We start from the raw sequence: 19,351 nt of genomic DNA, 5'->3' as shown, positions 1-19,351 counted from the left end.
AGACTCTCAGGAAACTAACCCTGTATTTCGTCTAAAAGGAATAGCTCAATGTTTGCTAATAAAGTGTCTGCAGCAACTTTATAGAACATAACTACTGTGAGTAATGAGAATTAACTATATTGTGGTCCATGGTTTATGGTGAGAAAAAATAAGATTCAGAGAAACTAAATCATTTCCTTTAATGTCACCCACCCAGTTAGAAGTAGGTAAAGACTAAAATTGAGGTGGTTTATTTCCAAGTCCAATGATCATTTTTCTGCCTAATACCCCCTTTCTACAATCTCACCTTAATTATGGATCTAGAGAAGGCTTTCCTTTACACATTGCATGGGATGGCCAGATTTACTCAGACTAAAGGACTCTCTTTCAAAATGCGTCTTTTTTTAAATATGAAAGGGGCGCCTGGGTGACTCAGTTAGTTAAGCATCCAACTCTTGACTTCCACTCAGGTCATGATCTCAGGGTCATGAAATCAAGGCTTATGTTGGGCTCTGTGTTCAATGCAGAGTTTACTTGAAATTCCTTCCTCCTCTTTCCCCTCCCCCTCTGCTTCTCTCCTTGCTCACACTCTCTCTGTCTCTCTAAAATGAATAAATACATACAGTCTAAAAAAATATGAAAAACAGCTGAAATTGAATTTTGAAGCTGAAAGGGGCAAAGACTACATGACACTTCAACTTAGGTGGTGCAATTTTAACATCTGAGTTATGATGATTCATGAATAAAAGATATAGGGAGGGAGGGAGATAAGATTAGACTTCATTGAATGTTCCCTCTGTACCAGACAAATATAGCCAATTCCAATATTTTACCTTATCTAATAAGAAATTTATTTGCCTACTATCTTTTAGAAAAGATGGTAGTTTCTAAGAAAATTGATCTCATATAATAATTAGATATATTAAAAACAATATAGAGAACTTCTTAAAGAATATGGTTATAATCATGTTATCTTAGAAAAAACGGAGAGATACTGAGAAAGTACAAATGTTTCATTTGAATGTAGATAAAAGCCTGTAATCATTGGAAGTTTCTTCCCTCTTTTGTTATATTGTAATAATATGGTAAAGCAAGATGACAAAATGAAACCTAAAAGCATTACACGAGTCCATTCCATGAGTACTGAATGCCACTGCTGCCCTGGAAGAGAAGAGCCAGTGAGGATGAAAGGTCCTTCACTTTCCAGGACAGAGTGCGGAAAAGATCCTAAGACAGTGATCTCCAGTCACAGTTGTGACTCTTCCCATGGCACACTGCCTGTTTGGATGATGGTTTCAGATTTTACTCAATTTTTTGGACTTCCTTACTTTTTTCTTTGCCACAACATCCCTCATAACTCGAGTCTGCTTCAAAAGCCTGAATGTTTTGCTTAATTAGGTGTGTTCATCAACAGTGGATAAAGGAGTGGTAGGAAATGAGCTGTTTTTACTGCTAAAACAGCCCTTCCTTGGCAACTCTCATAAGACGCTCGGGGAAGGTCAAGTCTGTGGTGCTTTGAACCTGCATGAAAGCAAGAGACCACATGGAGCCTTGTGATTCCTTGAATGATGATACACAATGGTAAAAAAGACTTGGGATCTAGACTGGAATTTGGTCTGGAAAGAGGAACTAAGCAGGAAGACTTTTTATCCCTTGTGACCTATATCATCCAAGAGACCCAGATATTGACTGGCCAAGGAACAGGCCAACTGGCTGGAAACTGCTTACCCAATTTTATGTTTTGTTACTTGTGTTGTTAATAAGGTCTTAGTAACTGGTGATAAGTGTCTCATTTTTTTTGTAATCATTTTATAAACAATGGTATTATTTTTGAAGGGAGCAAATGAAGTCAGCTTAAAGTACTAATCACATTCATAATGAAGTCATACTAGAGGTCAGATATAGGTAGAGCATTTATTATATTGTAGTATCCTGTTTCGCTCATTTATTTCTTTTGCTAGGATATAAACTTCATAGGAACTGTAACCATTGTTCTTCTTTATATCTTTATCCTTCCCAACATTAGTTAGGTGCTTGTAAAGTCTTTTTCTATAAGAGACAAGAAATTTCGCAAATGCCTACCCTGGAGATCTAATTAATGAAGAATGTTATGGCATAAATTTTAGCATGAGGTCAAAGCCAAGGCCAAAGGTTAAAGAGATAAGAGCCTGGCCGGATCCAGGTTTGTCCCCGGAGCCCCATTTGTTCCTCAGGGGAATTCAGGGATGTAGGTCAGCTACAGGGTGGATCTTGATCTGGTTCTCTTTAAGCTCTCTTGGGCACAGGTCAACTTTCCTAAATGATAGCATGTCCAATACAGACTCACCCTTGGCCTTGGGCCAGTCCTGAAATGGCCTCTGGAATGAAAGTCAAGGCCATCTATTAAGTCCTCAGAAGACATGGTCTTTAAACTGCTCTAACCTATCAAATATATTCTGTGATTACTTTAGAAGGTTATTTGTTTACATATTGTTTTCAAATGTAATAACATGTTTTCAGTCACTCTTTGGTGAGCATTTATGCCCAGGTTTTTTGGTAATGGATCTAAAAATTATTTTCCAAAATTTATTTCCACTTATCTTTTGCCTATCAAAGCCATATGCCAATAAATAAAATGATCTGTATTTCTCATTCTATTTTTAACTCCACTTAAATCATCGTTTGAATTACAATAAAAAAGTCACTCTCTGTATTATCTATTATTACATAATAAATTAACCCAAAGCTTAGATACTTAAACAACAATAAGCATTTATTATCCATACAGTTGCTATGGATTAGGAAGAAACTTGGGAACAGGTTGGCTAGGTAGTTACAATTCAGAACCTCTATGAGATGCATTCAAGATATTGACCCGAGCTATAGTCATCTGAAGCCTTCACTGGGGTTGAAGGATGCACTTCCAAAATGGTTCTTTCATATGGCTAGCAAGTTAGTGCTGGCTATGAGGAGGAAGAAGTCTCAGTTTCTCACCATGTAGCCCTCCCCGCAAGACTTCTTCAGACTGGGTGATCCAAGATCAAGAGCAAGGTGTGAACTGCATTGTCTTTTATTACCTAGACTCAGAAGTCACACATCTTCATTTCACTTCTTCTGTATGCTAATGGAGCACAGGCCTGTCATGTTTCAGTATGTGAGGGAACTCTAAAAAGGCATGAATACCAGGAGAGGAGGACATTTGAGGATTATTTGAATACTATATTTCTACATTTAATTTTTTTGCACCACAACAAAACTAACAGCATAAAACAAACTGTGTCTTCACATTTTAGTTGTGAAGTTTGAGATTTTTCACAAACCATCTCAAAGCCCTTTCTATGTGTTCTATGCACATAGTGGTAATCCTTCTAGCCACTTACTTGATACATCCTAATTCTAACTCAGTAAAAGGAAACTGTTTAGACATATAGCTCTTAACTTTATTGGCTTCTAGACATCTTTGAGAATCTCAACACCTCAGGGCCAATACCCTCCAAAATGTACACATAAGTAAACTACTTTACATACAATTGCAAGAGTTTTATGGACTCCCAGAGCTAAGAAAAGAAAGTCTAACCTACACAGTGTTTTCAGCTGGCTGCCAAATATGAATATCATAGCTAATGCTCAATAATGGGTTTATGTCCAGTATTAGCCAAGGGGCTGGCCAACAGTCTATGTAAGTAAAAATAACAAATAACTTTTATGCAAAATATCAAGTTCATCTTAATTTCACAGTTGCTCTTTTTCTTGATTGACCTGGAAAACTGTTTATACTTCATTAGGATTTCTTGAGTTTGGGTTACACTTAACAGATGCTTCAGGCTAATATTAAGCATTAACTTTAACATATATATACACAAGCAAATGATTCTCACTAATATCTCAAAATGTCACCAAAAACCTTGCAGCCCCAGTTTTAAACATTACTCACTACCAAACAAGTATACATTAATGGCGAATGCAGCTCAGAGTTCCAGCCAGGTATGGAAAAAAAGGTTGTTTCTAGGAATAAGGGCAGACATAAGTTCATCACAAGAATCAGTGGTGAACTTACTGTCTCAAGCTAATTTTTTTATGCAGACATGTCTCTTCTACTGAACAATAAAAACCATGGGTTCTCCAAGTTTATAGAGCTACAATAAGCTAGCTAAGTTCCTCTTAATCACTTTCTTTGAAGCCGTGTCTCAGGACTTGGTGCTGATTATATAAAAAGATCAGTCTTATTTCTCTAGACACAGTTAATCTCACCAGACTCAACAGTGATAGTTGCTAAACATGCAGATGACCAACCTACTATATCAGAATCTGGTATGAGTGTAGTAAGGGGTAGAAGGGAGGCGATGGGGAAGGTGGGGCTCTAAATACTTAATAGATTCACGAAGTCAGTGGTTTGCAAAAATGTGGTTCCAGCAGCACCTGGAAACTTGTGAAAAATGCAGATTGTCCAGGCTACCTCCTCTCTGACCCACTGAGTCAGAAACTCTGGGGATGGTGCCCAACACTCTGAAGTTTAATAAACCCTCCAGATGCTTCTGATACTCACTCAAGCTTGAAGACCACTACTCTTAGTGGTTCCTTGCTCTTCAATAGTCTGAGAATTATATCTCCATTTATTATCAATAAATCAAAATTCATAGGTTTATTTTCCTATTCCCATCTTCCACAACCAGAGCTTGTGGATGGATATAGGATGCAAGTACCATAAAGGAGGAAAGTAGGTGGGAGAGAGACTTTGGTTTCAAAGCAGACAAATGGAGGTAATGTTCTTCCCCTTAAAAAAAGGGGGGGGGGTGAGGGGGGACAAATGTTCTCACAAAATAAGAAAGTGCCTAGAAAGAAATATCCCTAAAAAGATCTTGACTTTGTTAATGCTTATCCTTTAATGCCTTTTAAATCATTTGATAATATAATTTACAGGAAGTTTATTTAGTGTTAACGCCTGTGGTCCCTTTGTGGCCTATGAAACTCCAGCCATGAAAAGGAATGTTTGAAATGGATGTTTCTGGGATACCACAAAAACCTTACAGATGACATGTGAGCATGGTTTATGATGATTTTGGAAAACACTACAGTAAATACTTGTTGTCTTAATTTTCTGACATAAGTGAAAACAGATGCTTAGAATGAATGGCCGATTAAGAACAAGTGTTATATAATGTAATTCAGCTGAGAAATTTAGGGCATTATAAAATTAAATTGTGTTCTTTGTAAAAAGCTGTGAAAGGCACCTGAAAGTACTTGAAAAAGCACTGACACGTTGCTGAAAAATTGTGAAAGTGAGATTTCTTGCCAAGAGTATGTGGAGAAGGGATTTTGACTAACCGGGAGTATGAAGTATCGTTATTTCCTTAAGTGACTTAAGGATATTTTTAATTAGTCTTTCTGGAAATTGAGTTTAATATCAATATTTAAAATTTGAGTTACTGTCTTCCAAAACAGGGTAATAAAAATACTCACTTGCTCTAGTGAAAGACTGTTTATAAAGATTTTTCAACTAGATTGTGCCATATAAGAGCAAAACCCTAAACCACAGTAATACTAGTATGTTAATCAATCAAAACCCCGTGGTTCCCCACACTAAGTTTAACCCATTTCTAGGTCTTTCATCTGTTTCACATTTATTGGTTTTTGGTTAGCATCTCAAGGAGAACCAGCACAATAATGCAGCATAGCACACACGTGTGTAAGCACACACACCCGAATCTGGAAACCTAATTTTACATACATATTTTTTCACTAGTCATTATTACTGCAGGTCATGGTTGAAAAGGTCTAGAAGCCAATAGATGATATAAAGTTTCTGTGGCAGAGATACTGGAGTTCTTCCAGCACAAGGGTTAGAACTTGAAACAGACAAGAAGGCAGAAAAGAAGAGGCTGGGAAGAAAGAAAGATTTGGAAGGCATCTGTTGAGTACAGCAAAACAAAGGGGAGCTGGAGAAGCAGAGATCAAAGTGGGAGCTGGCACATTGAAATGGTATTAAATGCCTGCAACTCTGATCCGGTTGCCAGTTTGAGGATCTCATTTCTCAGGGACATTTGATACAGAAACTCAGTTTCAAGGAAATGTTGGCTACCAGTGAAATGAAGAGAAACATAGCATTTGAACTTAAGATCTATATCAACAAGCCCCTGGAAAACAGCAAAGTTCTCTGCAAGTTCTTCAAAACATCAAACCCCAACAACGACAATGGAACAAAAATCCGGGAATAAAGAGAAAAGTGACCTTACAAAATATCACTGTAGTATCTGGCTTTCATCCTGCCATAGTTGAAGAGATGTAGTAACTTGGGCCATCTTCAAAACCATTTAAGAATGAACTATGGTGTTAATATACAGTTATGGTTTGTCCAATCTGATAGGCACAGAGCTTATCAGCTGAATGTAAATTTGTGCTTTCTGCAAGCTTGCTGATGTCAAGATAAATGAGTGGGAAGCCATATTTTCAGTCAAGTGGAACATTTAGCTTGACACACAAACACCCACCATTCCCTCGAAAAAATTATGAAGTGTGCATTGTCTTCCAAAGGGATGATTCTTTCTCTATCTGAACAGATTAAAAGTCAACTGTAAAGTGAAAATGAGGGTCTAAATGGCCTGCAGAAAACGTTGGGCTTGGAAGTCCGGAGAATGTTCTGAGGAATCCTTTGGCATTAAGAGAGGAAGAAATAAGAAAGGAGGGAAGTAGGAGAAGAAGGGAGAGAGAAGGAGGGTGAAAAGAAAGGAAGATTAGGAACAAAAAAGAGGGCAGGGAAAAAAATCTCATAATGTGACTGATCAGACCAGCACAGTACCTGAGAGTTGGCTAGACAGAGGGTAGCAGGCATCCGGGGGAATTTCAAGTTATGCAGAACTGCATCCCAAGGATATGTGGGGGTAAAACTGACCATGGACCACAACTCGTGCTCCCAAATCTTTCACAATAAAAGGTAAATCTGCTCTGAGCAGGGCCTTCCACAACCTTCAGTGAGTTGGACAAAGTAATAGGAGCAGGACGCTGATGGCAAGAATTATGCTTTAAAAATCCACAGTGCTGGGGCGCCTGGGTGGCTCAGTGGGTTGAGCCTCTGCCTTTGGCTCTGGTCATGATCTCAGAGTCCTGGGATCGAGCCCTGAGTCAGGCTCTCTGCTTGGCAGGGAGTCTGCTTTCCCCCAATCTCTCTCTGCCTACCTCTCTGCCTATTTGTGATCTCTCTCTCTCTCTGTGTCAAATAAATAAATAAATAAAATTCAAAAATAAATCCACAGTGTTGTGGTTTCTCTCCTCAGGCCCTGTGTCACTGTGAGGCTGACCCACTACAAGCCCAGGCTCAGAAAACACTGCCATCCAGCAGTGGTGCACTCTGGCAGCTCAGCATCCTTTCAGGAAGGTGCACTTGAACAGAGCTTCCAGGCGGTCTTCCTCTAGCTGCCACAGCTAGAGGATTATCCCCTCTCCTTCTTCTTCTTCTTCTTTTTTTTTTTTTTTTTTTTTTTTTGGAAAGAGAGAACACAAGCAGGGGGAGTGTCAGGCAGAGGGAGCAGAGGGAGAAGCAGGCTCTCCACTGAGCAGAGAACCTGATGTGGGGCTAAATCCCAGGACCCAGGGATCATGACCTGAGTAGAAGGCAGACACTTAACTGACTGAGCCCCCCAGGTGTCCCCTCACATCCCCTCTCAGTTAGGTTAAGAAAGGTCCTACCAAAAATGAAACCAAAGTCACCCTACCATTATTTATTAGTGGAAGCTAAAAATAGAACTGTTGTGTTTATTATACCCTTTTCTCAGAGAAGCAAATCTGACTTCAGCAGGGTCAGACCATTTGCCCAGACTTGCATTTCCCCCTGCACTTCGCCCACTAGCCCCTGTTGCTATTTTCCAGTATTTGCCACTTCAATTCATGGTGAAACTCCAGACTAAACCTCAATGGAAGAACATGGCCAGCATCATTTTACTTCTAATTCTGGTTAAAACATGAGTAATTAGGGAATTGTTCTGTGGCAAGAGGATCAGTGGTGTGTTTGAAGAGGATGAGCCAGTCGGGGACCGAGGGTCTGTTCTTCAGATCATCTGATACCTTGTCCTACACTGACTACCTAGAGACACTTGAACTCCATCTGGGAAAATGAAAGGAGAAGAAAACTTTGTCCTGTATCCCCTGCTGGCGTATCTGTAACAGGACTGAATTCCAGAGTTCTCTGCCAGCATGACATTGGCAGCTGCCCCAGACTCCTCCTTCAATGATAGAATCTGCTGCTCTCTGAAAAGGAAAGCCTGTTAGGGCTCGCATGCACACGTGTGCACAGTGGACTCTCAGCAGGGCGCTTGGGAAACCAGAACGTTTTCTTATTAGTTAACAGAATGGAAAAATCAAAGAATGGCATTAAAGGAGAAAGGAAATCTGCGACTCTATTTGGGCATCTTGTCGGAACCAAAATACCCCAAGCTTGGTTAGAAAGAGTGTGTTCTCCCCTCAGAGAGGAGAGACCCTTTGTTTTATTAGAAAGAAATGGAATACATTTCAAAGATGTTTCAGATTATGAGCCATCCTATGTGCTCGCAAAGTATCCTTAACATAAAATAGAAAGAAGATGAGCTGGAATACATACGGTAAATGGGCCCAATTAAAGGAACCATTCCCGAAGGTGATTCAGAGAAGTTGGACTAACAGGGAAATTCATTGAACCTTTGTTTAACTCCTGCATTTTTCATTAACTAGGATCATGGAGTGCTTTTTTTGTTTTTCTTAATAAATTACATTAATTCATTTATATATCTAGCTTTATGTATTTAATATTTATATATTTAAATATATATTTATTATTATAGCTTAAAGCTAGTACATGACAACACAATGGAATAGCACAACTCTAACACATTTTTGCTAAATAAGGATAAAGAATTAAGACACCAACAGTTTCATCTAAAAGAAAATTACTTTTCTGTGGCCAAATAGTTTTCAGTACAACTTTCTCAAACTCCTTGAAGGCAGGAACTGTCTTACTTATCTTTGTAATCCTAATATTGATTTTTAAAAATGTCAGTTGAATAACAGAAAGAATAAATTTAAGTCCAGTCCTGAAAAACACAATCCACCATAGTTTCTCAGATCTAGTTTCTGAGATTTTATGAAACTAGAGATTAGCACTTACTTTCTAACACCAAAAACAAATGTTAATCTCAGTTTGAAACATTTCCTTGTTCTATGTAGTCTGAGAAGGGAGTCTCAAGAAATTTTCCAAATAAGGCTTTAAAATTCTAGAACAAAGCAGCAAAAAAATAAAAATCATCTGTGAATTGATGCAAAACTTAAATAGCAAAATGCTTTTCTTCTAACTTTTAAATTTTACTCTGTGAAATATTTATCAAGCACTTAACACACATAAATTTTCCAAAACTGTAGCTCAGTAGTTCTCAACTCTGGTCATTGGAACCACCTGAAGAATTTTATTTATTCATTTATTTATTTATTTGTTTGTTTGTTTGTTTGAAGAGAGAGAGCACAAGCAGGAGGAGCAGCAGACAGAGGGAAAAGCAGGCTCCCTGCTATGCAAAGAGCCTGATGCAGAACTCGATCCCAGGACCTTGAGATCATGACCTGAGGTGAAGGCAGATGCTTAACTGACTCAGTCACCTCATTTTAAAAACTCTCCCACCCCAGGCCAATCAAATCATAAATGAGTAGGGAAGCACAGCAGCTCTGATACTTTTGAAAACATTCAGTTACTCTAATGTACAGTGAGGGTTACAACTATCAGGATAGATGTTACAGTATTTGCACTAAGAAGCAAAACTTACTTTTTTTTTTTTTTTTTTTTTTTTTTTTTGGAGAGAGAGAGAGGGCATGAGTGGGGAGAGGAGCAGAAGGAGAGAAGCAGTGGGAGAGAATCTCAAGCAGAATCCACGCTGAGTGTAGAGCTGGACATGGGGCTTAATCTCACAACCCTGAGAGCATGACCCGAGCTGAAATCAAGAGTTAGCTGCTTAACTGACTGAGCCACCCAGGATCCCCAAGAGCTAAACTTACTTTAAAAGAAAACACTGAATGGTTATATCATCAGTGAAGTTTGAACTAAACCTCAACTTTATGTAAAATTAATTTCTAATCTGAGCAGCAGATGCTTGATGTGGGTGGACTTGGTTTGGTTTTCTAATGTATAGACTTTAGGTGTATAGTCTGTGACTGGAGAACAATAATGAACCTCCTATGAAAGCATCACATCTTCTACCTCCTTTTCAGAATTCCACAGGGAGGAACATTAGCTGACTGCATAGCTTGCTATACCAAGAGAGCCTAAAAACCTCAGGCTAGCTTTAAGGTTCCCAATTTTCTACCAAAATACTGGGAATACAAGTCAGTGTTTTTTTTTTTTTTTTTTTTTTTTAGATCAAGGAAACTTACAATACAACCTAAAATTCTCACTGTGGAAGGTTCTTGGTGGGGACCCCAAGCTAACTTGAGTGGTAGACTGAGCCCTGATTCAGTCTTCCTGTCCGCAGAACTTCAACAAAGTAGACTAAGACCATGAAGTTTACCCTTCTTACCATGCACCTCCTGGACCTTTAGGACAATCCCAACACAACAAGAAACCATGGGCTAGAGAAAAACACACACACAGGATACTCTAGCACTAAACATTCTAGAAAACATGTTAATCATATATCCTGTGTACAACCCAATTTCTGTTTTGATTCCTAGAGCATTTGGAAGAATTGTTTTATAAATAGCAAAAGGGATCTGAAAGAAGCTCCTTTAGTTCATCCAGTTGTCTTCGTCACATCCACTAATACAAGAATACTTTCTTCTGCCAAACACAAATTTAATTTGACCTTATAACAACTCCTCCATTTACTGGAGAAACCACCCACTGATATTTCAGAAGCATATTTTATGGGGACTGTGTCATCAACTCAATAGGGGCTACTTTCTTAATATTTATATATTTTGTTAAAGAAAATTTTTGCTTTGTCTTATGTTTTCGTTTTCTGTTTCAGAGATAGTGGCATCTAAGTCTTAAAAGCAGAGCTCCTATTTGGGGAGAATTTACTTTGCATATCCCTCTACATGGGACTGACCACAGATGTGGTCATTTGATGTGCCACAGAGGAAATCAGCAGAGGAATTTAGGCATTGACTGGATTCTTGCATACAGAAAATTGTGTCACAAATATTTACCTTAAGTCTTTGCACTTATCATATTTATCTTTATTCTCAGCAATTTCCTAGAATTGATCTCAACCATGGAGGGAGACAAATTGGCAATGGGTCTAATGAGCATCTGCCACTAAAGGCTGGATTCTATGGGAAATGGATGGGTGCTAATGCTCAAACCAGTATATTCTCTGGAATTAGATTTCCTATATTGATAGTTGCACTGTATCACTGTATCACTTACTAGCTATATGACCCCATTGACCATTTTGTGGTGGGTAGACTCTAAGACAACTACCAATAATCCCTGTCTCCTGGTAGTCATTCTCTGGGGTAATCACCTTATATGACAGGAAATGAATTTTTTCTAACCAATAGAATATAGAAAAGGTGATAGGCTTTCACTTCCATGATTAGGCTAAGATTATAATTTTCATCTTGCCAGCAGACTCATCTGGGCTTGTATACTTTGATGAAGCAAGCAGCCATAACAGAAAGGCCCACGTGGCAAAGACCCAAAGTGACCTCTGGTCAACAGCGAGCCCTGGCCAACTCTCTGTTCAGCCTGTGAAACACATCCAAGGAGAGGCCCCAGCTAAGCCAGACTCAGTCTTCTCAAAGCAACTGTGAGATAATAAATGTGGGTTGTTTTAAACTGATGAGTTTGTGGTAATTTGTTATGCATCGGTAGATAACTAACAAACTCTTTAGGCTTAGTTTCTCATCTGTGGAATGAGAGAAATAATAACATATCTTTAATAAGCATGAGGACAAAATGAGATGATTTATCTAAACACTTAGCATTAAACACCAAGCCTGCTATAGAGTAATATGATTATCATCTTCTTTGTATTTATTAAACAGTTTTTTTTTTTAATTTATTTATTTGAGAGAAGGAGAGTACATGAGTGGAGAAGGGATAAAGGAAGAGAGGGGATACAGAATCCCCACTGAGTATGGAGCCCATCATAGGACTCGATCTCCAGACACTGAGATCATTACCTGAGCTGAAATCAAGAATTGGAAGTTTTACTAACTGAGCCACCCAGTGCCCCTCTTATCATATTTTTATTTTTATAAAGATCTTATTTATTTATTTGACAGAGAAATCACAAGTAGGCAGAGGGGCAGACAGAAAGAGAAGGGGAAGCAGGCTCACCACTGAGCAGAGAGCCCGATGAGGGGCTTGATCCCAGGACCCTGGGATCATGACCTGAGCCGAAGGCAGAGGCTTTAACCCACTGAGCCACCCAGGCGCCCCTTACCATATTTTTAAAATGTCATTCTAACAGATGTATGTATTGAAACCATTGCTTTTCTATTCTTAGCATGTTCTTTCTTTAGCTAATACTATTTATTTTTTTACTTTTATTTTACTATTCTATTATCGCTCACTTTAGATTATCCTATTTATATTTTAATTTTATATTTATTCTTAGATCACTTTAAGTTCATCTATTTCAACATTCTTTTATACCTACTTTTATAATGACAATCAGGAAACAAGCAAAAGGAAAATCTTTCTGAGGATAGTCACCCAGATAGAATGGTGGGTGACATTTCCTGAACGACTCTCTCTTTATTAGACACCTTAATTTTGCCTTAGACAAACTTTCTGTCAACTCACATTAACCTACAAAAACATTTTAGCTGTCTTTTCTGTGATACAGTACAGATAAATTCTTTTATTCTTGATTGTTCGCTGGACCCCATTACCTTGAAAGAGGGAGAGAAGCTAAAATTCCTTACTGTTCGGTGTCTCATAGTTGGATATAGCAGTCTGCAAAGCTGAATGAAACCAGTGAATGTGTAATGAACACAGGGAATTTTATTTTCAAACACTGGATTCTAAACATGACAGTCTCAGCATAAAAACAAATTTAATCAGTTTTTACATTCTATAGCAAGTTCTGGATTTTATTCAGTTTTACTTAGTAGATGCTTAGTAAACACCATTTGAATAGACAAATCAATAAAACTGCCATGAAACTTTAGAGCTGTCAAAGACGCTAAAATAATTCTCCCATGATTTTCAAACTTTTTTTGTTTCCTTTTAGCAGGGGAGCCATTTTTTCCAATGCACTCTTCTCCAGTGACACCAGCACATAAATACATACCACTTATTAAAAGCAGAGTTCTACCCATTAGGCTTCTTTTGCACTCCCCACCATTCCTTGCCCCCCCCCACCCCGCCCCCGCAACATCCTTGCCCTGAGATTAAAGAGATCTTCTCCAGCCCCTCTCAAGGGGGGGAAATGGACTGGGCCCCTTGAGCAACACATGAAATTTTGTCAGAGTGAGATTGGGAGGAATCCATGGAGAGTGAGAACCAGACCCCAGGCACGTGTCTGGGAAGGTTTATAGGGCAAGACACAGGAGTCCTCCTCTCCAAAGACAAGCTTCTATTCCCTCTTTGTAACTAATCCTGGGGAGTCAGGGCAGAAAGAGACAAGGAAGACACAGTTGCATCCTGTGTGGACTTCCCAGTCCTGGCTTCTTCTCTGAGTACTTGACCACCCAGCTGAGCACAGGCACCTGGGGGGTGACCTGGCACCTGGCCACACAGCTGTGTCTGTCAGGAAGGCCTCTCGCCTCTCAGCCATCCTCTTCCTTGCCCCAACTTCTATTCGTCTTCCAGGCCTCTACTAAGTACTTGATCCTCTCCTAATTCTTGATCCCTCCAGGCTGTTCTCAAAACTCTTTGTGCTTCACCCAAACTGGAGGATAATCTCACTCTATTAGAATTATTTCTTTACATCCCTGTCTCCTCCATTAACTGGTCAGCTTCTTGAAGACAGGTGCCAAGCTGTGTCTTCCTAGCCTCAGTGCTCTGCATATACATGGAATATAATAATATAATTCATAACAATTCATAATGATTCATAATATAATTCATAAAAATTCATAATTATTATGAATAAATTAGCTTATCTTCCCATAAAGCAGGAAACTGATATTACACAGAAGGTAAGGGTATAGCCTCTGGCCACTTGCTGACTGTGTGACTGCAAATCACTTAAACACTCTGAACACAATTTTATGCTCTGTAAAATAAGAATGGTAGAATACCTGCTTATAGGGACCTTGGAGAGTTTAGATTTTCCACATTAAAGATATTTAGCCCTAAATGACCACAGGCAATCTGAGCCCCCAAAATGTTGGTAAGAACTATTGTTATTATTACCATCTGCTCCTGGTTTTGGTCCTGGGAATCTGTGATTTCTACCCTGTCAGGTAAGAACCCGAGGCAAAGAGCCAGCTGCCTCTTCGCTCTGCCACATGCCAAGAGTCACACCCAAGACTTGCCTTAGGCCTTCAGGCTATCTGATTACACTTGTATCTTGGATGTTCCCCTGTGATTTTCCTCACACGTGCCTCAGGATTGATAGCATTAGCTAGAAATAGTAGCCTTGCCTTCTTGCTGATTACTATCTTCCACACAGAGGAGTTTCTGCAAAGAGGTATGTCAAGCCCCTCATGTCCCACCATGAGCTTTTGTTGGCTCCCTTCACTACATATTGTTCTCTGTGGTTTTTATCTTAGCCTGGTATGCAATAGGGGAAGAAAAATTCTGTGGTGTCAAGAATAAAGATTCCAAGAGGTAGCTGGAGCACAGGGGCTTTCAAAAGTTTAAACAATGCGGTGATTCTTCTCAGGGCCTGTACGTCGTTGTGGCTTAATTCTCTTCCTGAAAAACAAGTACAAGGGGATCTCTCCAGGAAGCTCTGTGAGGCCTTACCAAGCCCCAGGGAAAGCTGATCCTGAGGCAAAGGTGCAGCTTCCATAGAAAAGAACACTGTTTGGTCTTGGCAATCAAACATTGGCTGATGATGGTGAGGCTAGCGCCCAGGAGAGGTCTTCTCTCATTGTCTGTAGAGCGACCCTTAACTCCCTTGCCCCACCTTTCTGCCAAGAACATGATGCCTGAATGTATTGCCCTTCAAGAGATTTGTCGGTTTGGACACAAGATCACAAATTATAGTGCACATATTTTAAAATATTGATTCATTTTTCTATGACCCAATTAACATTATATCTCATCTCATTTAATTCTAAAACACTATGAGATAGTTATCATTATTCCCCTTTTACAGATGAGAAAAATGAAGTTTAGCAAAGGTAAATCATTTACCAAAACACATACTCATTAAGTGGTAGCGAGGAAAAGAGATCCATTAGTAATAGTCTCTAACTTTAAGCTTTTGAAAAGTAAGAAAGACACTTCCAAAATCTTATTTTCTATAACAAAGTATGTGGCTAGGTAAGCAAATAAGCAAAGACAGGGACAAATAAAATCTTATTTAACAAATAATTTTTCTTATTTTATATATATATGGCTATTCTTAAAAAATTTTAGGAAAAAATGTTTTCCTTAAAAAATATATATATAGCTATTTGTAAGAAAAATATATGTCTCTCAACTATATATGACAACTAAACAGATATATAGTTACAATAATTTGTGTATGTATGTGTATAGGACATGTTCTTGGGGAAATGTGAAATTAAGGTAATGGTTATGATATTTGCAAGAAAAATTGTATTCACGAGAAGGGTAGCATCCACACATATACTGCACAATGTAACTAGTAGTTTGGGGTAGAGAAGTCTGTTCACCAGGTGGGGAAAAAGGCAAGACATGCAATTCTGACTTGAATCCTGTCCTGGTTCTGCCATCAGTGAGAGGAAAGTTACTAAGCTTCCTGCCTTTGGGTGTCTTCATTTAAAAAATAAACAGTTAAGCTAGGGCATTGGCTCCCAAATAGTGGCCTGTGATGAAATTTTCATTAGTTGATGGTGAAAGAGAAAAATAAAAACAATAGACTTACTTGTATAAATTCATTTATTTTATAAATATGTTAAAATGCCTTGTTGTGATGAACAATGGGGATTTTGTATCCTCTTTGAACATCCTCAAACAATTCAACTATGTCCTCTGTAATGGAGCCCTGATAGTGAAAGTATATCTGTCTTTTTAGCAGTTCATAAATCAAAAGGTCTGGCAACCACTCAATTAACCCTTAATGTCCTGTCCAGCTTCAAAATTCTAGCTTCTTCTTAAATCACAGATGATAGAAAACTAACTCTAAAGTGGAAAGGAAAAAGAAGAGAAATGCTTTTTATTCCCCTCCTCCCCCCATTCTTGTTTAGCTCATCATTTCCCCAAATGTGTTCTGTGAAAGATGAACAAAATATTATAGCTATTATATATTATATTATAATTATATTATTATAATTATTATATTATAGCTATTTCACTAGGAAATGGATTGAGTTTGAGAAACAATGGGTTAAAAATATTGGGCAGGTTTTTTTACTGAGTGATTCTCAGACCTTGTGAAATTCTCACATCTGTTGGGACTCCCCAGAAGACAACAAAGCACGAACACTCCTTAAGTCATTGGTGGAGAGCAGATGCCTGCCCAACTTCTTTGGAGGACAGTACACCTATTCTTAGGACATAGTTTGAGAAAGGTGACTTCAGCTAAAAGAAAGTTCCTTAGTAGTTTCCATAATAGAGAAAAAACATAGCACCAGAGACAAGAAAATTGCCAATTATTTTATAATATAATTATTTTAATTTGACAGGGCTTTTTAACAATTACCAAAGCCATGGATATTTCTTAAAATTACAAAAGAAACCTGGATGAGAATTCTTCAAATTAAAGTGCATGAACCAGACAAAGTTTTGTGGCCATTCTGGGCAACTTTTCTATTTTTTTTTCAACCACAACAAATAAAGGAAAACTGTGTCAAGAGATTTGTATCCACTGATTGCAACATGACAATTAAAACATTTGGAATTTGCAGAAGTCTGTAGTAACAAAAGTATGGCTCTACTCCCTACACAGTGAACATTAGGTAAAATAAAACCATCTGTAGGTGTTGAGCCTGAGAAAACCCAACTGCTCTCCAATGATGTGTCCTTGTTAAATATTTCAGGAAGAGGAACAATTAATTCTAAATGCTTGTGCCTCCTAATTGATTTACTTAAACACTTTCACTATGATCAAGAAACAAAATTCTTAATAGAAGAAAAAGATCTAATAGTATATGTTTTTACTATTTATTTATTTATTTCTACATAATTATCTGATCAGCATTAAGAAGGTTTACTCAGCCCTTTTTATTGCTTTTTACATCACCAAGCGAAATAGCAACTAGATAAGGCCTCCAGCCCTCACATTCTGGATTCAAGTTACACTTGCCACACTGAGGAGAGAAGAGTTTTCACTTGAGACAGGATGATTTTGGAACAAACTATCCAAAGGGAGGACCCAAGAAGAATCTTTTGGATAATCTGACACTAACAGCTTTCCTGTCTGATTCTGTGCACACCAGGTTTTTGACAAGCCTGTGGCTCTGCATTACCTCTGATATTTTCCATCATAACTGTGTATTAAGTTCAGCCTGTTTTTCATAACCCTGCTGACTACGACAGTCTGCAGCCATAAAAAGCCTTCCCTGACCTGCAGTTGGCTTAGAAAATGCCTCTGCAGATGAACAAAAGAGTACATGCAATGTTTATGTTCAGAGACAGAAGAGAGGCAAGCTCTTATGGCAGTACTGATAGGCGCAAAAGACTTTTAGGGTCTAAATTTAGAAAGGTTAATTTTCTTTTGATGGCATTTGTAAACAAAATACCAACACTAAAATGAGAGCAATTTAGCCAGGAAAAGGGGGAGTGTCCCATCCAGCAGATCAAACCCTCTTCCAAACTCCCCTGGAGAGAAGTGTCTACACATTAGCACATGATCGTACTTTACCCCCAAGTTAACAAGTACGTGTGAGGTTTACACCATCCAAAGTTTCAGAATCCGCTCCCTTTATACCTAAAGCCAGTATTGTTTTAATCTCTGAGAAGGGGAATAAAACACCAAACAACACTTTTTAATAGACTACCATACCCATCTACCAAGACTCAATATACAAATACTATAGTTTCAATCTACAGCATTCAAGCCACTGTAAACCTGTTAAACCTAAGAAGTTGGTCTTCATCTTTGCATTAAAGAGATTCAACTGAAAAGTAAATAACAGAGGGGGTAAATAAAAGGTAAAAGTTAAAGCAACTACTTCACACATCTGAACTTTGACTCTCCACAGAAGAACTATATACCCCCCCCAAACCTGGTAAAGCAGATCACACTTAATTTTGACATTTAAAAACGAGTATCTCTCAAAAATTATTTTTAAAACACAAAACAGCAGAGCTACTTGCCTTTTGGCAATTTCTGTGCATTTCCCAGGGCTAGTGCAATACTTCCACAGAAAAGCAGACACCCCAAGCTGGACAGCATGTTGCATTTGCCACCTCACACGGGGAGTGATGCTGGTGGGTGTCCCGCAACCCTGGAGCCGCATTTAAGTGGACTGTCTCCCAATGACAGAGGCGGGCGGCTGCAGTTAGCTCTGCTGTGGGCTTACTCACAGGGGGTGGAGACAAAATGACATCACACCCTTTCCCACACACACCAAAAAAAAAAAAAAAAAAAAAAAAAAAAAAAAAAAAAGGCACAACAGCAAAAACATACCATCACATTTCTCTCTGCTAGGTTGTCACTGTCTGTTCTCTCTGTGATATAAACATTGAAATTTTGGTCAATCTACATATGTGAAAGAAAAAGTACTTAGGCAGTTCTTAACCATTTGATGAACTACTTTTAAAAATCTAGAAAGGCATACCCCAAACCACTGGAACAGAATAAGGCCTTATTAAGAAGGAAACTGTTTTTAATTATCTAGTAAAACAATCCAATTCTTCTTTTAAACGGGAGTAAACTTGTAAAAGTACACTTTGAACCATTCCGAAGTTCCAATATCACGAGAAATTTTTAAGAGTAAGTCATTGGTTAGATAGCAGTTCGTTATACATAACACACGTATGTATATAAGTGTATACACACACACACAGATACATAGGTCCATCTATTCTAGAGATCTGGATGTAGAAATGGAGAAATCGCTATTGCTAATCGATCCCTAGCTCTGGGCCAGCCTCTGGAATAGTGTTCTCATCTATATGATTGCACTGTAATCTTCACAGTGGCTATAAAGGAGACACAGTGTTATTCCCATTTTACCAGTGAGAAAAACTGAGGTTCAGAGAGGTTAAGTCTCCAGACCACACCGGGGAATTCTAATGGCTGATCATTTTGGGGGGCTCTGGAGCAGAACTGACTGCAGTTTAAATCTGGATGCTCTGTGCCTTTGAGCAAATTTCTCCATCTATATCTCATCAATATTGTGTAAATTCAAG

General features: G+C 38.5%; 1 protein-coding gene across 38 annotated transcripts in view; it reads right to left on the bottom strand.

The window, feature by feature from the left end:
- ABI3BP (ABI family member 3 binding protein) overlaps positions 1-18,508 on the bottom strand; it is a 253,905-nt gene extending 235,397 nt beyond the window's left edge. For 21 of the 38 annotated variants that reach the window (XM_059164296.1, XM_059164302.1, XM_059164308.1 and 18 more), the window contains exon 1: positions 18,314-18,508. In XM_059164296.1, coding sequence (XP_059020279.1) covers positions 18,314-18,392 — 79 coding nt within the window. In that variant the 5' untranslated portion in view covers positions 18,393-18,508. The remainder of the gene's footprint in view (positions 1-18,313) is intronic. The other 17 variants (XM_059164330.1, XM_059164332.1, XM_059164321.1 and 14 more) reach the window with 3 other exon arrangements.
- Between the last annotated feature and the right edge of the window lie 843 nt (positions 18,509-19,351).

This window comes from Mustela lutreola, chromosome 2 (assembly GCF_030435805.1).
Source record: "Mustela lutreola isolate mMusLut2 chromosome 2, mMusLut2.pri, whole genome shotgun sequence".
Lineage (NCBI taxonomy): Eukaryota > Metazoa > Chordata > Mammalia > Carnivora > Mustelidae > Mustela > Mustela lutreola.
This window is presented reverse-complemented; position numbering and strand designations above follow the sequence as displayed.